General features: G+C 56.7%; 2 protein-coding genes across 3 annotated transcripts in view; one reads left to right on the top strand and one right to left on the bottom strand.

Moving 5' to 3' along the window:
- GP1BB (glycoprotein Ib platelet subunit beta) overlaps positions 1 to 25,873 on the bottom strand; it is a 54,575-nt gene that overhangs the window by 21,427 nt on the left and 7,275 nt on the right. The window lies entirely within an intron of this gene.
- SGSM1 (small G protein signaling modulator 1) lies at positions 1,819 to 25,083 on the top strand. Of its 2 annotated transcripts, XM_065739285.1 has the most exons (26): positions 1,819 to 1,837; positions 1,925 to 1,968; positions 7,196 to 7,271; positions 11,117 to 11,279; positions 11,940 to 12,092; positions 12,613 to 12,680; positions 12,917 to 13,062; positions 13,460 to 13,591; positions 13,723 to 13,847; positions 14,936 to 15,003; positions 15,424 to 15,587; positions 15,764 to 15,893; positions 17,006 to 17,185; positions 17,982 to 18,120; positions 18,481 to 18,545; positions 18,889 to 19,034; positions 19,329 to 19,457; positions 19,592 to 19,774; positions 20,849 to 20,920; positions 21,156 to 21,737; positions 21,922 to 22,046; positions 23,059 to 23,141; positions 23,338 to 23,447; positions 23,660 to 23,756; positions 23,972 to 24,139; positions 24,581 to 25,083. In XM_065739285.1, exons 1-26 carry the CDS (start codon positions 1,819 to 1,821, stop codon positions 24,667 to 24,669), a joined length of 3,456 nt encoding a protein of 1,151 aa, XP_065595357.1. In that variant the 3' UTR covers positions 24,670 to 25,083. The 2 variants fall into 2 exon arrangements, with proteins under 2 accessions (XP_065595357.1, XP_065595358.1); XM_065739286.1 differs by lacking the exons at positions 1,819 to 1,837; positions 1,925 to 1,968; positions 17,006 to 17,185 and having other exon boundaries at positions 7,200 to 7,271.

Here is a 25,873-nt window from a genome sequence, read left to right on the forward strand (position 1 = left end):
CGGGCACCTGCTGTCAACCCCATGAGGAGTGGGCTCTGAGATCCCGGGTGCTCTGAGAGGCCGTTCCCCAGAGCTCCCTTTCTCCTGGTCCCAGTCCTCCCCTCCTGGCGTCCATGGCTGCCGCAGCATCACACACATCATCTGAGTCCGAAGGGGCCCCCAGAGGCCGTCTGGTGCCACTGCCCTCAGTGAACAGGGGCGCCCACAGCTCCGTCGTGACGGTCCAGGCTGCGTGGGGCCCCACGCTGGGTCGGGAGCAGATGGAAATTAAGGTCCCTTCCAACCCGAACCGTTCTGACTGCACGGCGGCTGCAGGGCCGCCCGGATCCAAAAAGCATTGAAAGCGTGCTGCTGAAACGCAGCTGAAATCAGATTGCAATCTGAATTTCCCCCGAGCTGGGCGAGTTTCCAAACAGCCCAGCCCAGCCCAGCCCAGCCCAGCCCAGCCCCGTGCCCCCCTGATGAGTGCAGCACTTCCAGCCCAGCCCGATCCCCCACTGTGAAACGCAGAGAGGTGAACTGCGGTCTCAAAACTGAGCCGCAGAGAAAGCAGTGGGAAGTTTAATTTAATCAGCGTGATACGCAGAGATGCAACTTAATCACATTAAGCGTAGCTCGGCGTGCTCCTGCTCAAGCTCTCCAGAAATCGGGGCTCAGCCCCGTGCCGCCCATCTTTCATCCTGGGAGTGTTTTCCAGGATAAAGAAAGTGAGAGCTCACAGTGGGAGGAGAGCTCCGAGGCGGAGCTTCACGAGGCTGCGACGCCTTCGTCACTGTTCATTAGCCTGCCTTAATTGCCTGCGCGGCACCGCGGGACGTGGATAAGATGGGCAGAGCTGTGTGCTGCCCGCTCGGGTGAGCCCGGGGTCCCCGGCACCCACAGCCCCCCCGGGTGCCGTCCTCATGTGTCAGCGAGAGAACGGCGTCGTGAAGCGGTGCGGGAGGAAACTGCGCTCCTCCGCGCCCCGGCGCAAACGCGAAGTGCGGGGATGGATGAGGTCCGCGTTATCCTCGGCCCTTTAACCCCTCTGCCCCGCGCTGATGCGGTTTGCGGTTAGTGGAAACCGGACTGCCGGGGAGCCAGGCTGCTGTTTCTATGGAAATGTCCTGGAACATCAAATAAGGAACAGAAAAACAGAAGATACGTTAATAGGAGCTGCGAGCCAGGGCTTGCGTTGAAGTGTTTGTGATTTTGGTACCAGCTCTCCGGGTCTCCTGCGAATTAGGGCTTTGCAGCTCCTTATCTCCTTCTTCCCACGGGAGCACGGTGGGCTGGCACGGCTCTGCGGGGCCAAAACGTGAGACACAGCCCCGTCCTCGTGTCACCCCGTCCCCGTGTCACCCAGCCCTGTGGGTCGCGGGCCTGGGGGTGCAGGGGTTGCATGGCTGGAGGAAAAGCGGGCTGCCTGGCGATGGGGGCTGCGGGGAGCCGCAGGAACGGACCCACGCTGTTAAGGGGACAAACCGCATCGCGGTCCCCACGGGAGGGGACGGAGCCCCGGCTGGAGGAGGAGACAAACCTGGCTGCGGGTCTGGCCGAGCGGGCAGGGACAGCGTTTGGGACCCACCGCGGGCACGGGGGCGGTTTGGGGTCGCAGGGCAACGCCGCACTCGGAGCCGCTGCCGCCCCACGGACGGCCGTCCCACGGAGGCGCGCAGGGATTGGTGCTGCCGGGCCCGGCCCCACCCCGGCGGGCGCGGTGGGCGGTGCGGCCCCGCTCGGCCCGGCACGGCACGGCACGGCACGGCTCGGCACGGCACGGCACGGCACGGAGCGGCACCGCACGGTCCTCCGGCACTCTGCGGGCGGAGCGCGGCCATGGCGGCGGCCCCGGCGGGTAGGGCCGGGCCGGGCCGGGCCGGGCAGGGCTGGGGGTCCGCACCGCGCTGTGCTAACGGGGCTCTCTCCCCTCTTCTCCCCGCAGAAGCGGAGACGCGGCAGCGGCTGCTGCGCACCGTCAAGAAGGAGGTGGGTGCCCCGCTGCCGTGCCCGGCTTGGGCGTTCCGCTCGCGGCCCGGGGTGGGGACCCGCGCGTGTCCGTGGGTGCGTGCCCGGCAATGGGCGGTGCCGACCTCGGGCGGCTGTAGCTCCGCGGGGTCCGTCCGTGCGCTGCGCCGGGCGGTGGGGACGGATGGGGGGCGGCCGTTCCCCGGGTGGGACCCGTTGCGGAGAGACGATGTGTCCCGGAGCCCCGCGGCCCCGAGAGCATCCCTGACCCTGCGGGCCGGCCCTGCTGGGCGCTGGGAGCGGGCGGTGTTGTGTTTTCTGACCGCGTGAGCATCTTTGTGTATCCCCGGTGGGTTCGGGGAGCGAGCGTGGCTGGGGATGCTGGCAGCGCAGCGTCTGTTCACCCCAGACCCCTTCCCCACCTTTAATCCCGAGCCGGGCGTGGTGGCGAGGAACACCACTCGTTGCCTTGGCGACAGCTATTAAACCAGCGAAAGGCTGTGACATTTCTTTAGCATCCTGGGTGAAGCCGACATCTCATTATCGCCGTCTGCCTGCGGCTCCTCCCGAGGATGCAGGTGGGGATGGGGCACACGGCTGGAGGAGGACGGAGCTTCCTTCTGCAGCGTGCTGGGCCTCAGCAGGCACGGCTGGGAGACACGAGCATCTTCCACGGCTGGGAGACACGAGCATCTTCCACGGCTGGGAGACACGAGCATCTTCCACGCTGGCAGCCAGTGCTGGGCTTTGCTCCCTCTCTATTTCTCTCTAGGGTCCCTGTGTTGGAGGACAGTACCTAAAGGAGGAGAGCCGAGGGCTGTGATGTGCCCTTCTGACAGCGCCCTATAGGGAGGGCAGTGCTGATGCAGAGCAGAGCTTTAAATAAAATCATAGAGTAGCTGAGGTTGGAGGGCACCTTAAAGGTCACGTGGTCCCAACCCCATTGCCGTGGTCTGGGTGCTGCCCAGGGCCCATCCAGCCTGGCCTTTCATGCCCCAGGGATGGGGTGCCCACAGCCTCTCTCCCCAGGCAGTCTCACAGCTCTGGGCTCCGTGGCTGCTTTGGCACGCAGGCAGTGTGTAGCTGTGCTTGCCCCAAGGGTTTCTCCCAGCACGGTGCTGCTGCCCTTGGCCCCGTGGGCCGGGCTGTTTGCATGCAGACACACAGGTGCAGGGCTTCCATGCCAGAGCTGTGCTCTGCGCTCTTTGCTCTGTTAGCAATTAAAGAAAAAACACACAAAAACAGGAGATGTGAGCCCGTGGGTTCTGTATGCGATTATTCAGCGACGTCCCTGAAGCTGGGAGTTGGTGGGGTGTTCCACTGCCCGCTCTCTGCTCGTTAAACCCATTTTGCTTCCACTTTTGCTCTTTTATTTTCGTTCCCTCTCCCTCTTCTAGACTGACTTCAGGCTCAGTCAAGAGCTGGAGCAGCCTTTGGAGCAGTGCTATTAAGGGCCAACTGCAGAAATCCTCATTTTCTTTTCCCACCCCTTGCATTTTCAGCCCTTCACAGAACTCCATGTTCTCACCCCATCAGAACAAACCTGCTTTGCGTGCTGTGGTGCTTTGGGATCTGGTGGGGTTCCCATGTGTCAGTGAGGTCCACTGGGATGGGAGCAGCTACGGATCACACTGGGGAAACCACACCACGTCCGTACCCGTGGGACAATAGCCAGAGGAATAAAAACATCCTGCAGACAATGTCTGATGAGAAGAGATAGGTAAACAATAGCTGGATCTGTCCGTAGCACTACAGTGAGCAAATGGACTCCAGCATTTGGTTGTTGCCATGGTTAATGCATTTTTATTTTTAAGAAGTCCTGCTCTGCAGTGGATTTGTGGATTGAAATGAGTTGGGCTGTCGCTGTCATTTTCGTGTGTGTGTGTGTGTATGCCCATATGGTTATAATAAATCAAACTGATCTTGAAAGCTGCAAAACTGACTGTCTGTCAGCAGACTGCAGGGGGAGAGTGGCAGGAGGGTTCTTGGAGGAGTTCTGTTACCCAGGAACAGTAACATCGCATCTTCTCCCATTTTCTTTTAGAGCCTTTGTCAGACGGAGCGAAGCTGATTTACAAACCCCGAAATATCCCAGCTTGAATTTCTGACTGCAGATACGCTGACTGCAGCCCACCTCCTTTTATTTTTATTTCTTCTCTCTTTTCAGTAGAGTTTTGTGTTTTGGCTACCCCTGGGCAACCTGCCCTGCGTATGAGAATAGGTGGGGCAGCAGATGTCACCCGTGAAATACAGGCTGTGCTGCCTTGGGCCTGGAATTAGCTGCACGGAAAGCTGGAGGGAATATGAAATTAGAGAACTGCCTTGCTGCTTTAGTTTTCACTCGACCTGCCACTCAGAGAATAGCTGTGAGTGTCGTAGCAGTGGGGAGCTGTGCTGGGAGGGGTGCACGTGGTTGCTGAGACCTGCTCCAGCTGTCAGTTGGCTTTCAGCCTGCTCTTGTCCTTCCATCTGTATGGGACATGCTGGCTCCTTATGCGCTGGGATGGGTGTTGCTGCAGCTGCTCTCATTCTGGGGCAGACATAGCCACACCAGGCAGGGTCTCCTTCCACCCTCAGGTCAGCTCGTGCTGTGCAGCAGTGCTGTCTGCTTCGTGGCCAAGCACAGCAACCCCTGAGAGCAGTATTCCTGCAGCGTGGCATCCTCCTGTGAGCTGTGCACATGTGGCTGTGCTCCCAGCCGGTCCACAGCTCTTTCATTGAGGAGGTTATGGGTTAGTTCCAGGTTACTGGGATTTGAGGAGCGGGTGGTGGTTGCTGTCAGTGCTCTCAAGGCTGAACTGAAGAAGTGAGGCTTTGTGTGCAGGTCAGGGCGGCTCAGACAGAAGGAAGGTGTGGATGAAAAGCTCGGGCTCTGTGATGAAAGGGGCTCTTGAGCAGCACGGTCAGCCTGCTGGAAAGGCCCCTGTATCAGAAATAAACAGGAGGCTTTAATGCTGCGTTTCTCGATTGCCTGCATTGATCTCTTCTGAAAAAGAGTATTCCTGACCGCTGGGGGCCATTTTCTCTCCTTCTGAAGATAAAAGCACTGGTGTCTCATCCTCTGCTTGGATCTCATCCTCATCCTTCCCAGTGCTCAGGGACCGAGGTCAGCATTCCTTCCCCTTTCAGCTGCCAGAGCTCTGCCCAGCACCCCACAGCACGTCGGGGCGTGCAGGCTTTGAACCGAGCACCAGGCTGAGCCTTCAAAGCAGAGATGTGGCTGAGGTCTGTCCCGAAGCGCTGCGGTGTTGGCCGAGCACGTGATGGCAGTGCCAGCAGTGCCAGCAGATGGCACGGAGGTTTGTGTGTGACAAGCACCACGGGAACAGCACCAGCTATGGCGTGAGCTTATGTGATCTTAAATTAGCACTGCACGTATGGATTTATGGCTTCAACTTGCTGCCTCCAAAGAAAGTCTGGTGCAGAACGCTGCCTGCAAATACAAACCACGGGGACTGTTCCCATATGGTAATATTGCTTCTGTTTCAGTGAGCGATCCCTTAGCACTGTGTGAGACCTGAGAAGTGGCAGTGCTGCGTGGCCGAGCCCTGCCTGGGCTGTGGGGAACTGCTGCAGAGCTGAACCAGAGCTTATTCTTGGAACGGGACCTTGATTGAGGGAAGCAATTAAAGGAGCAGTCAGGTTACACCGAGGGCTTCCCGTGTGGATGCACTGTGCTGAAGCTGATGGGGAGATGGGATTTTTCAGTACTGGAATTAACTTCCAAGTACGTCATCAGAGCAGCAGTGAGAATGAGAAGGTGGCAAAGCAAACACGAGGAAAGCAAACAAAGTTTATCCAGGAGGTGGAGCACCTCCTGCCCTGTGCTTACAGTGGGGAGCAGCATTCTGCTCCCATGGAGCATCCACCCCGTTCCTCTGGGGTTACCTCCATCTGGCCAGCACAGCCCTGTGTGGGCAAAGGGGGGATTGCTTTGTGCCATGACGCCCTCGCTCACAGGGTCTGTTTCTCATGCAGCCCTTTGCACTGGCCTTGTTGCAGTGCCCTTCCCACTTCTCTTCCTTTAAATCCCTCTGATTTATGTGGCTCAGTGCGATAACCTCAGTCAATACAGCGCTGTGGGTTCTCCATCTTTTTTTTTCCCTGCAGTGGGTAATTTTCCACTGAGCTGCATCTCCTGGCAGGGTTTGTTTGTGCATTGCTGCACTGAGCTGGGTGCCCATCCGAGCTGGAGCCCCCAGTGGGGTGGGCGATGGGCTCCAGCAGCTGCCAAACATCTCCAGCTTCAGTGTGAACCTGGCAGCTTGTTTTATGTTTGTTATTTGGTAACACACCGCATGTTTCTGCCAGGTTGGTTGGGGTTTGTTTGCTTTTTTTTAGGGTTTAAAATAGGGATCCTTCGTTTACACCTTTGGATGATTCACGGTTCCCCTGGTGGTTCCCCATCACAATGCTGCAAAAGGAATTTCTGATCTGGAGAACCTCCCAGCTCTATTTGGGGGCTTTGGGGTTTCTCTGGCCTGGCCTTGCCATGCCCCCCAGTGGGTGTTGTGACCAAGAGGGGTGGTTGCAGGCTTTGGTCACGGTGAGACTTCTTTCTTAACCCATTTTCATAACAGGGCTTCCTTTATTGGCCTGCCAGCTGTGCATAACTGGCCTTGATTTTATCCTCCTAAGGAGCTTAATTCCCCCAACGAGGCCATTAGAGGCTTTGCAGATGCAAGGTTTGCTTGGCCAGCTCTTGACCTGCCCTTTTTTCTCTTCTCTTTGCCTTTAAAGAGAACATCCCGATGCTCTGAGCTGCTCGTATGCCCACACCTCTGCCCCGGGAGCCTTTTACCCTACATTTTCTGAAACCAAGGACTGCAGAGCAAGGGTGCTTGGGAGCAGACCTTGAAGATCACCCAGTTCCAACCCCCTGCCATGGGCTGGGTGCCCCCATAGCAGTCCAGGCTGCCCAGGGGCCCAAACGTGGCCTTGGGCACCTCCAGGGATGAGGCAGCCACATGGGGTCACCATTTATTTTCTTCCCATAATTGTGCTCCTGATGTACAACCTACAAGACAGCTTCCTTCTGATCAAGTCAGCTGAAATGAGCGCCTGGGATGTGCCGTGAGCAGCGCCTGGCGGGCAGTGTGATTGCCTTGCCACGCAGAGGGGTTCCTGGTCACAGCCGGTGCTGTCCCCGTTTCCCACACTGTCCATCTCGTGCCCGCTCCTCGCCAGGTCCCGCTGTGCCCTGGGGCTGGAGCTCCACGATCCCTCTGACCTGCTGTTTGCTCGACAGGTGAAGCAGATCATGGAGGAGGCGGTGACGAGGAAGTTTGTGCATGAAGATAGCAGCCACATCATCTCCTTCTGTGGTGAGTGCCTGGGGGAGCAGGGGGAGGCTCTGCAGTCACCGTGGCAAAATGAGATTGTTCCTGCTGCTCTGACCCTTCTGTTCACACTGTCCGTGTGTCCTCCCCGTGGAGCTGGTTAGTGCTGGACGGGGCGGGTGAATGTCCTGTCTGTGCAGAACCCAATTAGTGTCACCCTGTTGCTTACAAGGGAACGTGGCAGGCTGAGTGGGTTTGTTGTGGCACGGGGTGCCCTGGGTCTGGAGGCAGCCCCTCAGCGCCGCAGGGCGACGACACTGCTCAGCTTCGTGCTGCAGGTGGGATGGAGCAGGGTGAGCAGCTGCGGGCACACAGCGTTGGTTGGACACGTGCTGTGCTGCCTGTGTGCCCAGCCCTGCCCGTGTCGAGTGTTTACCCACTCACCCCGAGCTGCAGTGTGCTTTGGCATGGTGCCGGCTGCCTCCGCCTCCTCCCAGCAGCTGCTGCTATGGGGAGAAAGCAGTGACCTCTGTGGAAGAAGAGCAGGACCCCTGCTGCCTTCCCACCTGGCTGTTGGCTTTCACAACGGTGCTTCTGTAGAATCAGAATGATTTGAGCTGGGAAGGGACCTTTAAAGGCCATCTGCTCCCACTGCCATCAGAGCCCAGGGCCACCCACAGCTCCAGCAGCGCTCACAGCCCCATCCTCAGACCGTAGCTGTCCTCAGTGTAAACAATTTTTTTTTTCTCATATTCAGTCTAAATCTGCCCAGGTGCTTTTAAATTTCTTCCCAGTCCCCTCTCAGCAGTGTTAGGTGTCACGCAGCAGCAGTTGGCATTGCAGAGGATGTTCTGTCAGAGCTGCCCTGCTTGGAGGGAGCTTATGAGCTCCTGCTCCCTCCTGGGAGACCTGGGAGACTTTTTACAGGGCATGACAGTGCCAGGACATGGGTAAATGGCCTGAAAGTAAAAGAGGACATTTAGGTTTGACATTAGGAAGACATTCTTTACTTATGGGGTGAGGCCCCGGCACTGCTGCCTAGAGCTGTGGGTGCCCCATCCCTGGAGGTGCCCGAGGCCATGGGTGGGCTCTGGGCAGCCCGAGCTGGAGGCAGCCAGCCCACGGCAGGGGTGGGCCGGGGGGGCTTTAAGGTCCTTTCCAACCCAAGTGATTCTATGGGAGAGCTGCTGCCAGGCACTGGCACACCTCAGCCTTGCAGGTTTCTTTAAGGGAAAAAGCATGAAGCCCAAGGCTGCCCAAAAGCAAGCAACACCTCTAACCTGCATCTCAGCCCGGGGCTCCTCCTGCTGAGGGGGCCATCCTGTGTCCACTGTGACTGTCACTGCTCTGCAGGGACTCTCTCTGAGCCACACTCAGCTGTGCTTCAGCACAGCCCATGCTGGGGCCATGTGGCTGCTGCTGAGCAAATGCTGCTGGCAGCGTGCAGAGGGGGAGCAGCCCTCCTCCGTGCACAGACTGCTGAAGGGCAGCTTGCTGACTTGAAGCCTGGGATGTAAATGACAGAAGCGATGTTCGGAGTTGCTCTGCTAACTTGTGTGGCACTGTCACCTCTGAATGAGACCGGAGCATCCATGGGCACACACAAAAGCAGAGAGCGAAGCAGGCGGTGAGCTCTCCTTTCCTATTTTGGAGAGCAGAAGGTGCCTTCTTCCTTTGGTCCCAGGCTCCTGGATGAGGTGCAGCAGGGGTCTGCATGCCTCTGTGCTCTGAACGGCATCGAAGGAGCAGAGCAGGCTTCAAGGTGTGAGTCATTCTGTGCAGCACGAGGCTCTGCAGCCTGCAATTATTTATAGCCGCCTGCAGCACGGAGCTGAGGTGCCCAGGCACAAGGGCTCGTCAGTTCCTTCTGCTCCTTATTGATGCCACCGGGTGGTGGAAGGACCAGGAGCCAGGCCGTGCTGCTCTCTAAATTGGATGCTTTGCACACCTTCCTCTGCTGCAGCTCTTGGTGAGCAGAGGGAGCTTATAAATAACCCCCGCTGCTGACAAGCAGAGCGTGCTCGAGCCTGGCTAAGCAGAGCTGCCCTTTCCTCTGGGGAAAGCTGCCTTCCTCGCAGGGCCCTCCTCATCCTCCCAGCCCTCTGTGCAGCCAGCGTACCGCGAACCCCTTCTGATGAGAGCAGTGGGCTGGCAGCAAAGGGCAGCTGCCCTCGCTGACAGCAGACAAACACGAGCTGGCACCTGTCATGTCCACGCTGCCCTGGGAGCTGACGGGGCCGGCGGCAGCGCTGGGGCTGCCCCTGCCATGGGGCACGGTGTGTGCATCAGCACTGAGCTCACCTCCGTGCTCAGCCAGGTGGGTTGGGAGCGTGCTCGGGAGCTCTGACAGCTCTGCAGTCTTTGGCCTGGGTGCAGCCGGACACAGCACCCATGCCATGCACTCTCTGCTCTCTGTGATGCCCTTAGGGATGGGCAGGGCAGATGTTCGCAGTGGGGACAGAGGGAAATAAGAAACTGGGCTCCAAAAATCATAAGGTTAGAAGAGAAAATGCCGTTGCTCTTGGATTTAATGAGGGCAGGTTGCATTTAGTTTGTGCACTCGAGCTTCTGAGCCCTGGGGAGAGCACAGGGAGAGTTCCCTCTCTGCAGTCTGCACTCCCAGCAGGAGCAGCATTTTTAGAGCTGCTGGGTGCAGCGCTGAGGATGGATGCTGGCTGCTCCGTGCTGCTGTGGTGTGCTGGGAGGTTCTGTGCTCCAGGAGCTCTGTGTGCTGCTCCCTAGCTGGCAGCAGTGTGTGCTGCAGTGGCCGTGATGTCAGCAGAGCAATCTGCTGGCTTTTCTGTGCAAGCACAAGTGCTCTGACTTGTCTGCTGGAAACTCAGAGCAGAGCTGACTGTGCATCAAGCATGCAGTGCCAAGCAGGGGCAGCCCAGGAAGGTCTTGTTTAGGCACCAGGTACCCATGCAGAGGGTGCTCCTAGAGGGTGCTTTGGGTGAGCAGGGCTTGGCTGGCCAAACCTGTTGCTTTCCTGCCATCTCACAGCACCTGGAGACCCAATGCTCTGCGGTGACCTCGGGTATAGCACCAAACATGGCAGAGATAATGGGAGCATCTCTCAGCCCTGGGAGCTGGTGTGTATGGACTGCCATGAAGTGGCTTTTTCAGTGTGTCCATGGTGTTGTTCAGCTGTAGGAAAGTGCCTTCCCAAACAGGAGGAGCATCGGTTGCAGGGAGGCTGGGCATGCTGGCTCTGCAGCAGGAAGCAGGGTGCTGATGTGCCAGAGGAGCTGCTTGGCACAGACACATCCACTGCTCATGGGACCGTGGGGCTGTGACATTTTCCAGTGCTTTGATCTGATGGAGTAAGTGTGTGTCTGACTCCAGACATCCATCCCAAGCCCTCCCAGGGGCACTGGCCGGTGCAGTGCGTACGTGTGCATCCTTCTGTGCAGCTGCTGCCGGGCTCCTGTGCAGCAGAGCTGGGTGCCCCGACCCCCCCTGCTCTCAGAGCTTGGGGAGAGCTGAGCTGCCCTCAGCAGGGCCATGCAAGGTGCCCCTGAGGTCGTGCACAGGGACTTGCAGAGAGCCCGGGTCCGCTGCAGCAGGCACAGTTAACTTTTCTTTGCAGCACCTGCATCTTGGCATACCTAAACTAAAACATAACTAAAATAATCTCTCTGTACAGTCAGCAGAACTGATAGGCAGAAGGAAAGACCACGCAAACTCCCTGCTGCTTTGGGTAAATAACATCTGGGTGCCTTAACCTTCCGTCTGCTGAGGCAGGAACAGAATATGACATCGGTTTCCTCTTGGGAAACGTTTCTGCCGCTCGGTGAGGTCATGCATGCAGCAGGGGCCAGGCCGTGGTGATGTGGGAGCAGCACAGCTGCGAGCTCTGCTGCTTCAGTAATGCCTTTGCTGTGTTGCAGCTGCTGTGGAAGCGTGTGTCCTGCACGGGCTGAAGCGCAGGGCAGCGGGATTCCTGCGCAGCAACAAAATAGCAGCCCTGTTCATGAAGGTGGGCAAGAGCTTCCCTCTGGCAGAGGAGCTTTGCAAGAAGGTGCAGGACCTGGAGCAGCTCATCGAGAACGCGTAAGGCGCCGTGGCTGCTGCCCCACACACTGCCTGCATCTTGGCATGGGGGTGCTGAGTTTGAGTGCAGCCGTGGATTGCAACGTCCACCTTGAGAGCTTGCTCTTCCAGTGGAGCAGAGTCCTTTCCTGGGCTTTTAACATCCTGAGTGAACGGGTTGGTTCTCTGGGAGATGGTGAGCTGTCGTTTTTCCTTCCTCTGCCCTTTGTGTCACGCTGCAGGGACAGCTACACACATCTGCTCCCAAACTGTCACGGTTTATGGACCGGTGCGTTAAGCCAGCTGGAACCAAACCTGGTTTGCTTCACTGTACAGGGCTGTAACCTGCAGTAATTCAACCTCTGTTTAAGTGTGGCTTGTGCACCCTTGGACAGGACCCAGGGAGATGAACGGAGCAGCTATCTGGGGGCAGGAATCTTTCAGCTGTGCTGAGATAAGCTGCTATGCTTATGAACCGCTGTCCTCAGGCACCGGTGGGAAAGATCTGTGGAGCTGAGGACTCTGCTGGGGCAGAGACTTGTTCCAGAGTGCCTTTACAATTGGAGACAGATTTACTGGAGGCAGTTTTCAGATACAGCCGTGGGCCTTCTGGGTTAGGGGATGGGGCAGGTGAAAGGAACAGTCTCTGGTGATGTTGATTTTTGCCTTCTGGCTCTACAGACGAAATCAAGCCCAGAGCATCCCGGAGAACGTGCGCAAGGTGCCGAAGCTGCCCAACCTGTCTCCTCAGGCCATCAAGCACCTCTGGATCCGCACAGCCCTCTTTGATAAGGTCTTGGATAAGATCGTGCATTACTTAGTAGAGAACAGCAGGTGAGTGCTGGCACCAGCCAACGTTTTCCCTTTGCAGATTACTCCAGTCGTGCTGGAGGTGCTGCTGGTTGACACATGGGCTGGAGAAGTCACTCTGTGCCAGTTGTGTCACTCTGTTCCCAGCACGGGGACTCCAGCTGATGTGCCCCTGCTGGCCAGCCCTGGGTACTCCCAGAAGTGGACAGGCCATGCCCTGATGATGGAATGGTTGTTGTGGACCGTGTTGTCCTTGTCTTCTGGGTGCTGCGTGCTAAGATGTCCTGTCCTGGTGAAGTGGACAGCCCCAGGAATGTTTTGTTTGGGGCAGTGATGCTTGTGTTGTGCTGCAGGAGGGCATCTGTCCCTCGGGATGGTCACAGTTAGTAGGAGCAGGCTGTAGCAGGCTCCTTGCCCTCTCACCATCAAGGAGGGAAGCAGACAGAGGAGGGCATTACAGTGTTTTCAAACCTCAGTCTCTGTCGTTCAGCTCTTCCAGGGGGCTGAAGTGCTACAGCATGCTGCTCTTTATCATTTCTTCTAGTAAATACTATGAGAAGGAAGCTCTCCTGATGGATCCTGTGGATGGACCGATTCTTGCATCTTTGCTGGGTAACGCTTTCCTCTTACCCTATTCGGTAGCTCACTTCCCAAACCTGAGTTCACGGTTCTGTGATCCCAGTTCAATTATTTTTTGGTAAGATCTTCCATAACTTACCGGCTCTGGCTGGGCAGAACCACCTCTGAGTTCTTGCTGCTGTTACGTGGTGCAGCAGAGTGTGCTGCCCCGCTCTGGTCATTGGAATAACGCAGCTGAGTCCCTCGTGTCTGTGGTTTTCTCTGTGCAGTGGGGCCCTGTGCACTGGAGTACACCAAGATGAAGACTGCTGACCACTTCTGGACGGATCCTTCTGCTGACGAGCTGGTGCAGCGGCACCGCATCCACAGCTCCCACTGCCGCCAGGACTCACCCACCAAGCGCCCGGCGCTCTGCGTGAGTTGGGGGGCAGCCCCACAGCTCCCAGGCTGATCGTGCAGGGTGGAAATGTGGAGGTGATTCGCATCTTCGAGCCGGGAGTTCTGTGTGCTGGACCAACGTGGCGTGGCATTTGTGGGGTCTCTGTCCTTAGGGAGCAGCATTATGAACTGTAAGAGAAGGCAGCTGAGGTCTGCTCAGTTTATTGCACACAGAGGACACTGCTGGGGCTTCTGTGAGTAGAGTCGAGCTTGGCCAGAGCCAGGAATCCCCTTAGGGGAGGGATGCACAGGGAGAGATTTCTATCAGAGAGTTTCTTGAGCATCCGTGAGGAGGGAATGAGCTTTCAAGTAAAGCTGTTAGAAAGAAGGAGGTGTCCACGCTCACCTCATGTTTGTAGGTGGATCTCTTCCAGATTCAGAAGAGGCACTCGAGTGGCAGTATGGACGATCGGCTGTCGCTGTCTGCCAGGGACTACGTGGAGTCACTGCACCAGAACTCCCGAGCCACGCTCCTCTATGGCAAAAACAACGTCCTGGTGCAGCCAGTGAGTACCATGAGGGGCAAACGCTGGGCTCCTCCTGCGGGGCTCTGCCCCAGCTTGCTCTGTGACGCACAAGGGGACAGGCTCATTTCTCATCTGGGAGATCTCTCAGCTCTCTCTCCCCATTTCTCAAGCGAGACGACATGGAGGCGATCCCGGGCTATCTGTCCCTTCACCAGACTGCTGACATCATGGCACTGAAGTGGACTCCCAACCAGCTGATGAATGGCTCCGTGGGGGATCTGGACTACGAGAAGAGGTGACTTGGCTCCCTGTTGTGCTCCCACGGGGCAGAAGGGCCAAAGGTTCCCATGGGTTCTGTGGTGGTGGGAGATGCTGTGAGTGGAGCCCATCTCTGCTGGAAGCATTGGTAACTGCAGAGGGTTCTGAAAGGTGCCCGGCAGTGTGATGCATTGCCCCCTGAGCTCTCTGTTGCTGATTTAGCTAGGAAGGTGAGAAGCTCGTTAATGAGGAAGGCTATCTGCAGACCAGTTCCTGGATAATGATACCTCGGTCACACAGTGGGTTTCATTTTGTAGTGCTGTCTCAGCTGATCCTCTGTGCAGGTGTGCAAAATCCCTCTGATTTAACAGAGCCCTTGGAGTTCATTCCTCAACCAAAGGTCTGCTCGGGAGGCACTTGCTGAGCAGTGTATGGCTGTGCCCCTTCGCCCAGGGCTGCATTTTGAGATGCTGGCATTTTGAGATGCTGGTCTTTTGACCAACTGCTGAGTCACATCAGGTCCCAATTTGCCCGTGGGGAAAAAAAGCAAAACAAATCCTTCAGGAGAGCTGCAGCATTTAGGACAGTGCTTTCTCTGGCCTGGGGTAGATCTTCAATGAAACTTGCTGACAGTTTTGTTTATTCTCAGTTTTAGCGCTCTGGGTTTTGTTCACCTGCGTTTTTTTTCATCTCCCCTTTCTCCTTGGCATCTGGGCCGTTCCCTTATAACCTGGTACCCTCCCCCTAAATTGCTATTTTCATCTCAACACTGCTTTTCTGAGTTCTTGTCTTGGGCATCAGCCTAAGCTCTAAAACTTCCCAGTGTCCAGACGTGACCGAGGAGGAAAGGAGTCGCACGACAAGGTATGAAGCTGCCAGAGGTCATCTTCCCCACCTCCCATCACTGTGTGAGCTGTGTCACAGCACCTTCATCTGAAGCACTGTTCTGGTGGGAGTTGCCACTCACTCTGTGGCCTCGTGGCACTCACGCTGCTGCTGGGACTGAGCCTTTCTGTAGCTTCCCCTGGTGCTGGGATAGCTGGAGGCAGGATCTGGAGCTGCAGTGAAGAGAGGCAGAGCCTGACGCATGCCTCAACTTCAGCTTGCTCTCCTTCTCTTTTCCAGTGTGTACTGGGACTATGCCATGACTATTCGCCTGGAGGAGATCGTCTATTTGCACTGCCACCAGCAAGGTAAGGCCAGAGGGGGGGCTGCTGGGGGCTGATTCCACCCTGCCATCAGCATCGTTGGATCTCTGGGGTGTGCCTGTATGGGGATGGGATGTTTTGATTCAGCAGGTGGTCACTGCTCTGTAACTGCTTCTAAGAAATCCTTTAGATCAGCTCCTGGCTGTGGTGCTTGGCTGGAGAGGACTCCCTGCCAAGCAGTGCTCTGTGATTTCCAGGGCTGATCTCCCACGCAGCCTTTCTCCGGGGCCCCAGGCTTGCAATGGACTTAGGAAGGAATCCAAACGGGGATGAAAATCCTCCTTTTGCATGCCAGAGAGGCAACTCCCAGAGCTTTCGTGCCTGCCTTCTGCATTTTTTGACTAGTAATGTTTCCCTCGCTCATGTGTGTGTGTGTCTTCTCTCTGCTGTTGCTGTTGCTAATAGTAGACAGCGGTGGGACGGTTGTCTTGGTGAGCCAGGATGGGATCCAGAGGCCTCCACTGCGGTTCCCCAGAGGAGGGCACTTACTGCAGTTCCTGTCCTGCCTGGAGAACGGCCTCCTGCCCCACGGGCAGCTGGACCCACCCCTGTGGTCCCAACGGGGAAAGGTAGGCACGCAGAGCTGGACTTCTTCCTGAGACCACGCATGGGGGATTCCTGCTGGCACGTGATGTGGGATGTCTCAGAGCAGCTCTGCTGCCCTGGGCAACTGGAGCCAGTGCTGTGCTGGGCAGGAGCTGCCCTGCGTGGTGGGGCTTTGCAGAGAGCAGGTTTTGTTCTCCAGGGGAAGGTGTTTCCCAGGCTGAGGAAGCGAAGTCCCCAGGGCTCCTCCGAGTCCGCATCTGACAAGGAAGATGACGAAGCCACAGATTATGTTTTCAGAATCATCTACCCTGGGACACAGTCTGAATTGGGTGAGTGCGTTGGCGGGGAACATTTTGGGTGGGTTACCTGGTGTGTGAGTGAGCAGGGACGTGGAGCTGGTGGGCACGCAGTGCACATCGCTCCGGGGAGCAGTTGCAGAGGAACAGGCTTTGCTTATAGCATTTAATTAAATGCTATGTGTTTTTATACTTTCCACTTACCATGGGGAGCTTAGCAGCTGCAGAACGGGCCTCAAGTGCCTGTACAGTTGAGGAGAAAAAATCTTGCACGTTGTTTCAGCAGCGTGCTTCCCTTTGGTCACGTTTTCTTCCTCCTTCCAGGAAGTGGGGGCCTGTGAATGGGGTCATTTTTCACCATGACAGGACCACAGGACTGATTCTCCTCTTGCTCCCACCAGGCCAACTCAGCAAGTGCTGTGCTACGTCCAGCTGTGTTCCTTCCATACTGCTGCAGCACACAGGGCAGTGGCAGCAGCTCTCTGTGTGCTGCTGGCCAGGCTCACATGCCTTCACCCCCAAACACCCCCAGCAGGGGGGTGATGCTGCTGGAGCCACCAGACCAGAAACCTCTCTTAGCGCCCAGCTGTGAAGGATGGGAACAACGTGCTTGGCTGAAGTGCTGCACATTTGTCTTCCCTGTTCTGTAGCAGAAAGCTTTTTTGATCTCAGCAAACGTCACAGATGGCTTTGTGAAGGGGAAAGACAAAACTGTGATAGAAAGCCTGTGGAGTGCTTTGGAAAAGCTATGGAAGGCAATCAAAGTCTTGTTCCATGCTTCTGAGGCTGGAAGGGGGCAGTCGCACCTCCTGTGACTCCTCTGGGGCATCACTGCAGATGATAAGTTCCCTCTGCCTTCAGCTGACTAACACAACCCAGTGAGTCAGATAAAAATCTGATTGAGGTTAAAATAGCTGATAGAGATGCTCCTTTCTGGAGCTTCCTTTTGATCTACCCCTTAAAATTCTGCGCCAGGGGCCAAATCTTCTGTTGAATGAGTTGTTGCTGTCACCTCAGCGGGTGTCATTGGTCTGTGCAGCTCCTACAGACTTTCCCAGAGGGAAGTGGGACTGCAGCGGTTCTTTTTCCTTTACAAATTCTTTCCTGCGTTCATTCGTGCCCCTGTCCTGTCTCTGTGTCTCTAGTTACCATTAGTGGTCACTTTCATCCATTCCTTGCGTCTGTGGTCTCCGTCACTGCTGGGAGAGGGAAGGTGGTGAGGACTCCAGCTGCAAGCAAGGTGGTGGTGATCCACAAATGGTCTCCGATTCTCTCCACCGTGTCCCGACCCCCCCTGGCAGCTCTGGGGGCCACTCAGCATCAATGTAATGCAGCAGTCCTTGTGCCTGGTGCAACTGCTCGCTGTGTTGTCACTTGATGATTCCTGCAGAGGTGTCCTGTGTCACTGACCCAGAGGCTCCATATGATGGAAAGGGAAAAGGCTTTAATAGGAATATTTCAGCATTTGTCTTACCCAGATTGGAGGGCAGGGGCTGCTCCAGCTCAGAGCAGCTCCCAGTGCAGTGCTCACCACGCAGGGCCTGCACACAGCCAGTCTGCAGAATGAGGCCAATGCAACAGCACTCAGTTTCAGCAGGAATTTAGCAAATGACAACGAGGGCTGCTGAGCGCTCCTGCTGTTTCTCTCATCACGATCTTTATCTCCTGCCTTGTGATTTCGATGTTCCTGTCTTTCCCTGGGGCTTGGATGGGATTCTGGTGCTGAAGAGTTGAACGCTGTTCCCTTCCAGCAGTCCTCTCCTCCTGGGGCAGCGGCAGTTCTCAATCATGTTTTTTCTCATCTTTGTGACAGTCTGTTGTCTGCGGTCTCTCTGTGCTGAGGTTTGTTTTCTGCCTCAGTCAGCACTCGGTGCTTTAAGATTAGCTTGCTGAAGGCACTGCATTAATTAGCAGATGATTCTATTGCTCTCTCTCATCAATGCTCTTTCTTTCCTCCCCTTTCTCCAGAGCTCCCCGGTGCTGCTCTCTGATCAGCTGCTGCAGGCCTTGCCTGCTTGCTGGAGTCTCCTTGGGATGCAATAGGGTTCTGCAGCTGCTCATCCTCTGTCAGCCCGACCTCAGGGCAGTGCTGGTAGCTGACTCCTCTCTCTGCCCTCGCAGTGCCCCAGGACCTGATGGACACCCATGGGCCAGGCCTCCCTCCCATGTGGCAGCCCAGCACCCGCAAGTCCTCCTGCTCCTCCTGCTCACAGAGTGGCTCTTCTGATGGTGCTCCGGCCAACGGCTGCAGCCACGAGAGGTAGGAGGGCTCTGCTGCTGCTTTGGGGAATAGGCTCAGGTGCAACAGGGCTTGCAGCTGAGTTTTGGTGGATGCCAAACGAGCAGTTGCACTGCGAGGGCTATTCCAGCCTCACGTGTGAGCCCAGGGGCTGTTTGCAGGTGCAAGTGGGATGTGTCCAGGTGAAGAGAAGTTTGGTTCTGTGTGGGACATCTCAGCTGCTCTGTGTCTGTTTCCTGGATGCAGGAATGCTGCTCTCACGCTGAGCAGAGCTCCCGAGGTGCATCAGTGAAGGCAGAGCTGGAGCAGTCAGATCCAAGCAGGAGTGTGAGGGCATGTGAACGTTTCCTCCCCTCACACCCGGTGTGTTTTTGTTGGCAGAGCTCCTCTGAAGCTCCTGTGTGACAATATGAAGTACCAGATCCTCTCCCGGGCTTTCTATGGCTGTGAGTACTTGCTGAGTCCGTGGTGCCTGGAGATGTGTGCTGGGCGAGGGATAAGGTTCTGGGCTCAGGGCAGAGTGGTGCTGAGGCAGCAGGATGGTGGCTGTGGGGACCAGGATCAGCCCCATGTGCTCAGGATTTGGAGCAGACAGCTGAACTCTGCTCTGAGGATCAGCCTGCAGCCCAGCAAGCATCAGGGCTGCTGGGACAAGACGGTGAGATGCCAGCTCGTCCCAGCAGGCTTCAGAGGATCTCCTCCAAGGACTAGATTGATCAGAGCTGTCCCCAGCACTTCGCCCTTCGTCCTGAGTTCCCCAGGGTGAGTGTTTGCTTCTGCCTGTTGCAGGGCTGGCCTACTGCAGACACCTCTCCACGGTGCGAACCCACCTCTCTGCACTGGTGAACCACAGCATCGTGTCTCCCGACGTGCCCTGCAGTGCTAGCTCGGGCCTGACTGTGGACATATGGCAGAAATACCTGGAGGACAGCACGGTAGGGCCAGTGCTGTCAGGATGTTCTGGGTCACAGAGGCACGGCGGTGCCCTGGGTAGCTCTGGTGGGCTACTTTGTGGCTGCAGCGAGCTGATCACTCCCAAAATGCCCATCTGCAGGGGCTTTTGGCTGTACTCGAGCCCAAGTGGGGGTCTGAGTGAGCTGCTGTAGTGGATGAGCATGTGATGGTCAGCATCTTGGCAGTGGTCTGGGTGCTGGAGGTAGCCAGGCTGGGGCAGTGCTTGCATCCACAGTCCTGGCTGTGTCTGTGCTGATGTAGAGCTCTTCACACAGAGTTACGAGGACCAGGAGCTGCTGCGGCTGATCTATTACGGTGGGATCCAGCACGAGATCAGGAAGGCTGTCTGGCCCTTCCTTTTGGGCCACTATCAGTTTGGGATGACGGAAGCAGAAAGGAAAGAGGTTGGTATGAGCGTGCTGCCAGCTCTGCGGCCCGGTGTGCTGCACTGGAGTGCCTGAGGTGATCCTGAGCTCAGGGCATCACCTGCCTGCCAAGAGCCCACGCCATTCAGAGACCCTCTGTCCTGGTGCTGCAGGCTGATGAGCAGATCCGCAGCTGCTACGAGCACACCATGGCAGAGTGGCTGGGCTGCGAGGCCATCGTACGGCAGAGGGAGAAGGAGTCACATGCAGCAGCTCTGGCCAAGTGCTCCTCTGGGGCCAGCCTGGATTCCCACATCCAGAGGATGATGCACAGGGATTCGACCATCAGCAACGAGGTGAGAGAGCAGAAGTGGCTGTCAGCACGCAGCAGGGAGGGACCGAGATAAGTCTTGCTTGTCTGATAGAGGAGCTGGCTTGGCTTTGCTTCTCACAGCAGCACTGAATGCTGCTGCCGGGCACTGGGAAGAACAAGGGATGCTGCACTGCAAGCAGGGCAGCGGGTCCCGGCAGAGGACAGCCCCAGTCCTGTGCAGCATCCCTTGGTGTTCTGGGGTCTGTTTGTGTCAGGAGAAGGGCGGGGAGTGCTCCGTGCCGGGGCTGACACGGAGCAGGACGGGGCTGTGGTTTGGCTCATCGTTCCCATCCCTGTAGCATCTCTGCTGTGATTCTGGCTTTGTGCTCACTGCCTGCACAGGGAACGTGTGCTGGGAGGGGAGATGGCTGTTAATACATACCAAATTTCACCCTTTTCCCACCCTAACCTGTAATTATTTGCTGTTATAAAACGCTCCCATGGTAATGGAGGAAAGCTGTCGCCCTTCCTCTCTCTGGCAGAGCCTTGCCCAGCAAACACCCACAGTGCTAGGTGGGGACAGCTCCTGAAAGCACCGTGTTCTCCTAAAACCCCGTTGTTTCGCTGTGATGTTGTTGCCGTGCTCCGTACACTCAGGTCTGTGTGCAGCAGCTGCTAGTTCCAGCCATCACATGGAGGCTCAGGGGGAACAGGGCATAGCCCTGAGCTGCTCACTGCACAGCCCAACGCGTCCCTCTGTGCTTCAGCTGGGAGCCAGGGAACGGTGCTGCTGGATTCTGGAGGGGCTGCCTTGATGGAGTCTGGCTTGAAGCATCAGTGTTTGCCCTTTTCTTAAAGGAAAAAAAAGCAGTGATATGCTTTGAGGGATTGTTTTATAGCCCGTGACTTCATCGTTCGTGTAAAGTGAGACGGGGCGAGTCGCTTTGCAGCCACATTAGCACAGAGATTAGTAGAAATCGACATGGTTGGCACGGGAGAACTTACTGTGTGCGTTTTTACCTCCCCCTTTTCCTGCAGAAGTGCCCACCTCTGGCAGCATGGTGCAAGTGCCCCCTCCCCCCCCAGACCGTTTCATTGCTTTTTCCCCCTCTTGCAGTCCTCGCAGAGCTGCAGCTCCGGCCGACAGAACCACGTGCGGCTGCAGAGCGACTCCAGCTCCAGCACACAGGTGAGAGCAGACATCACACACGAGGTGCAGCCTGTGGATGTGGAGGTGTAATGTGTTTAATCGGTCGGTCTCAGAGATGTTCAGATAACACTGGGTAAAGCGTGGTCCTCGGGAGCAGGGAGTGGGGGGGTTGTGCAGAGCCGAGCACTGAGCTTCCGAGGGCAGACAGGGAGCCCGAGGGAGAGGACATCTCCAGGGTTGTCCCATCCCTATGCCCGGGAATTGCTCCGTGCAGGTGTTTGAGTCTGTCGATGAGGTGGAGCAGACGGAAGCAGACGCTCAGCTCGAAGATGGCAAACAGAGCAAGATCCCCAATGGGACCGTCCCCAACGGCACGTGTTCCCCTGATTCGGGCCACCCCTCTTCCCAGAACTTCTCCATTGCTTCGGGCTTCTCAGAGCGCAGCTTCAGCAATGAGGACAGTGCCCTGGAGACCACCAAGTCCTCGGCCAGCTCGCAGGGGAGGGTGGGCAGCTCAGAGCCGGCCCCGCAGGACCTGGATGGAGCCCCACAGGAGGAAAAGCTGCAGGGCCAGGACAGCCTGGAAGGGGAATTTCCCCCCAGTGGAGGCGTGGACTTTGTTTCTGTGACTGAGAGCTCGGCAGCGGTCCTGCGTGGCTGTGATGCTGTGGCCCTGACTGTGGTGGAGAGCTGGGCAGACAGCGAAGCTGAAAAGCAAAGCCTGGTGGAGAGTGAGGATAACCTCTCTGAGGAGCCGGAGATGGAGAGCTTGTACCCCCAGCTGGATTCACTGGCTGTGGCTGATCTGGCCAACAGTGAAGCATCTCCCATCTCCTCCACGGGTGTCACCTACTCTGTAAGTGTTGGTCCCTGCTGGGTTTCTTTGTGAGCCTCACACTGTTTACCTGCCATTGCCCCGTGCTAATCCACCAGCTGTGTGCAGGGGGGCTGTCCAGCTTCCACCCTGATCTGCACGCTGCCTCGATGCCTTCTTTTGTTTCTTCTTTGGAAACAAATCAACTTTGCTGTTGTTTTGGCAGCCAGAGCTGCTGGACATGTACACGGTGAACCTGCACCGCATCGAGAAGGACGTGCAGCGGTGCGACCGCAACTATTGGTACTTCACCCCCACCAACCTGGAGAAGCTCCGCAACATCATGTGCAGGTGGGAACGGGGTGGGGTGGGGGTCAGGCCCTGCAGGGTGCTGGGCACGCCGTGAGCACGGCCTGGGCCAAAGCTGGGGGCCCCCTGGGTGTGAACACAGCACAGCCCGCCTGCTCAAGGGATAAACCTGGAAAATGAAGCGTGAGGATCAGCCCACGGAGCTGTGGTGCTAATGAGGAGTGCCTGAAGCAGTGCAGTGGTTGGTGCCTCTGCAAGGAGACCTGGGGGTGCTGCTGATTCTCTTTGCTTATCCCTGTGACTAACAGGTTGCTGTGTGACATGCACCGACTCAGAGCAGCTCCAGCTCTGCTGCTGTGGCTGCTGCAGGGGCAGCAGAGGCTAAAACATCATTACTCATATTGCAAATATGAGGAGAAGCTGCTGTTCTGTCGGAGCTGTCGCTCTTTGTGGCAGCCAGAGCTGGAGATCTCTGCTGAGATGAGACCTGCGATGCAGCAGGATTTGGAAAACTAAGGGGCAGGGTGAGCGGGTTGAAAAAAGGATTGTTTCTCTGTGCCAGCAGTGGGTCAGAATCCTTTCTGAACACATTTTGTCTCGCTACCAAATATGTGAAGATATCTCTGCAGGGCTGGTTGCTTCCTGGGATGCTGGGCCCCTGGCAGTCCCCCAGCCAAGGGGATGAATGAAGGGGCAGGGTGAGAGTGGGAGATAAGAGCACAAGGTCTGCCCTCTGCCCAGGCACCGTGCCCCTGCTGTGCTCTCTGGTTTCGCTTTTCCCTGCGCCCATCTCCATGCAGCAGTGTTGATCCAGGGCTGTACTCTCCCTAAAAGTCACCACGGGAACTTAAATCATTTACAGGCCGGCTGCAGGGGAGCAGAGCATGGGTGCAGTGGAACAAACATATCTGATTTGCCCTGAGTGCACCCATGGGCTCATGGCATCCTCCAGAGAATGCCAGCATCTGAGGACTGAAGGCAGGGCACATGCCAGAGAGCAGCAGCACTGGTGTGTGGTGTGGGGGCTGATGCTGCCTTTCCTTTTCTCTCCCAGCTACATCTGGCAGCACATTGAGATCGGCTACGTGCAGGGGATGTGCGACCTGCTGGCCCCTCTCCTGGTCATCCTGGATGACGGTGAGTGGAGGGCTCTGCCCTCTCCCCAGCACTGCAGTGGGGTGTGCAGAGGGTCTGCTGGGAGCCCTGGGGGGTTCCCTGCTGTGCCTTTCTGGCTGTGTGTGTGTGTGTGTGTGGAGTGAGAGCAATGCTCCTGTCCCTGCATGGGGCAGCTGCGGTGATGTGCAGCAGAGCAGTGACCATTGTCCCCGTGCAGAGGCCCTGGCTTTCAGCTGTTTCACTGAGCTCATGAAAAGGATGAATCAGAATTTCCCCCACGGAGGAGCCATGGACACTCACTTTGCCAACATGAGATCTCTGATCCAGGTAGGGCGGTCCTGGCGTGGGCTCCCAACTCATTGAGGGAGAGCAGTTCCTGAGATGGGCTGAGAAGGGGCTGCTGTGGGAAGTGGGGGAGCAGGGAGGCTGTAAGGAGAGCCTGGGGATAATCTGTGCCGGGGCAAAGACGTGGGAGCAGGGAGAGGAACGCTGGTGTCTCTGCTGTGTACTGATGGATTTCCTTTGGCTTTTCTTGTCAGATTCTCGACTCTGAGCTCTTTGAGCTGATGCACCAGAATGGTGATTACACTCATTTCTACTTCTGCTACCGATGGTTTCTCCTGGACTTCAAGAGAGGTGTGTGCAGGGAGGGGGGCAGCTGGGACCAGTGAAGGGGGGCTGAAAGCAGGGTCTGCTGTGCTTCCACACTGTGGAAGAAACCACCGGCACGTCTTCCCCAGCGAATGCTGCTGTGAGTCAGGCTGATGGAAACCTGTGGCTGATGTGTGAGAGTCAGGCTGATGGAAACCTGTGGCCGATGTGTGACTGCTGGGCCTTTCCTCTCCTCACAGAGCTGGTGTATGACGATGTGTTTGCTGTCTGGGAGACCATCTGGGCAGCAGCACACGTTTCCTCTGCCCACTATGTGCTCTTCATAGCCCTGGCTTTGGTGGAAATGTACCGGGATATCATCTTGGAGAACAACATGGATTTTACAGACATCATCAAGTTTTTCAATGGTACGGTGTGTGTTCTGCTGGGCTGCTCAGAGGCAGGCAGCACGTCTGGCTGGCTGTACGCAGTCACGTCCTGACAGTGCTGGTAGATGCTGAAAACGAACAGAGCGTACGCTGTGTGACACTGATGTTTGGAACGTGGTGGCAAAGGGCTCTCTTGCTTCTCAGCCGTTCAGATGACACCTGGGGAGCCATCGTTGGCCACAGCCTGCCCTGCTTGTGCTTGAAGGCAGCTCTGAGCATGGGTTGTGCTTCCTGCAGGCTCCTTAAGGAGGGCCATTCAGAGTCAGGGGACCACAGGGGGTGGTGCCTGGGGACTTGGCTGTGAATTCAGAGCTTCTGCTGCTGCCAGGAGCTTGGCTGTGGGGCGGAGGAGGACCTGGGGGAGCTCCTCAAATCACTCGGTTGCTGCCTCTATGTGGGTTCCTTCTGTCTGTGTTCCAGAAATGGCCGAGCGGCACAACACCAAGCAGATCTTGAAGCTGGCTCGAGACCTTGTGTACAAAGTGCAGACTCTGATCGAGAACAAGTGAAGGACCTGGGGAGACGAGGCATCCAGACAGAGGGCTGGGACTCCCCCTCCAGTGCTTTCTCTCCCCTTTTCTCGACGTGCCACACCTGTGGAAGTCAGGTAGTTGGACACACGCTGCTGTCTGAACTGGCAGTACCCATAGCTCTGCAAGTGCTGTGCTGTGTTAGGGCTGGGGGCCCCGGCTCAGGTCTGCACAGTGTTCTCCAGTGACTTAACCAAAGATCTGTACAGCTGTGTTGCATTGCTAAAGACTTGCTTTGGAGGTAGGGCCCAGCAGCCCCTTCCTGGCCCTGCTGCAGTGGAGGTGCAGCATATGGTTACCCCCCCAGCTGCAGAAGCAGTTGCCATCCTGGATCAGCGCTGGGGGGCTGGGAGAGCAGACTTGCCAGGGGCCAACCCAGGCTCTGCAGTCTTTGCTTTGGGGAAATAAAGCTGCTTCCTTCCACGGCTGTTACCCGTGGTGTGGGGAATGCAGCCAGCCCTGTGAGCCCGGGCAGGGCAGGGATGCTGCCAGTGCTCGGATTCTTACCAACATCTGAGGTTCTGCCAGTAGCAGAGAGGGACTTGGATCACAGAAATTCCTCTTCTTTTGATCTCGTCCCTTGATGCATAGCATCCCTTTTAGTATTTTTAGGGCTCTGTTCTCTCCCTGGGGTTTTTACATTGTTTGTTACTACGGTATCTGAGCACACAAGAGTTTTGCCTGCAGATGGATTTTTGGAAGAGCTCCAAATTCAGCATTGGGTTTCTCTTTCAAAATTCAGCCTCTGTAATGCCTCTGAACGCCAAGATCTGGTCCTGGCCTTGTCTGGGAGCTCCAGACATGAGGATTTCATGCCTGCCTTATTCTAGCTGCTTGTGTTAGGGATCTTCTCTCCTACTCGTCCTTCTGCAACACACATTAGGGGAGAGCTCCTTGGAAGGCAAATGGGAGCTCCTAACTTAGTGGCTGTCCTGACTTTCCCCTGTGAAGGTGCCTGTCTCTTCCCCTGTTAGCTGAAAGACCAGCTGCTTACAGCTGAGTGCTGGAGATGGTCCCTTTGGTGCCTGCTGGTTTCTGAGTGCTTATGGGGCTGCTCAGAAAGCCCCCCGAGTCCATGAAAAGTCTTCAGTTAGGTCCTGGTGGGCTGCTTTCACCCAACGTCTCTGAGTGGTCTTTGCTTTTGGAAGATGCACTGCAGCCACCTTTCCTGCAGTGGCTCTCC

Source organism: Cyrtonyx montezumae, unplaced genomic scaffold (assembly GCF_038088225.1).
Source record: "Cyrtonyx montezumae isolate F1298 unplaced genomic scaffold, pur_monq_1.0 scaffold_23, whole genome shotgun sequence".
NCBI classification, from domain to species: domain Eukaryota; kingdom Metazoa; phylum Chordata; class Aves; order Galliformes; family Odontophoridae; genus Cyrtonyx; species Cyrtonyx montezumae.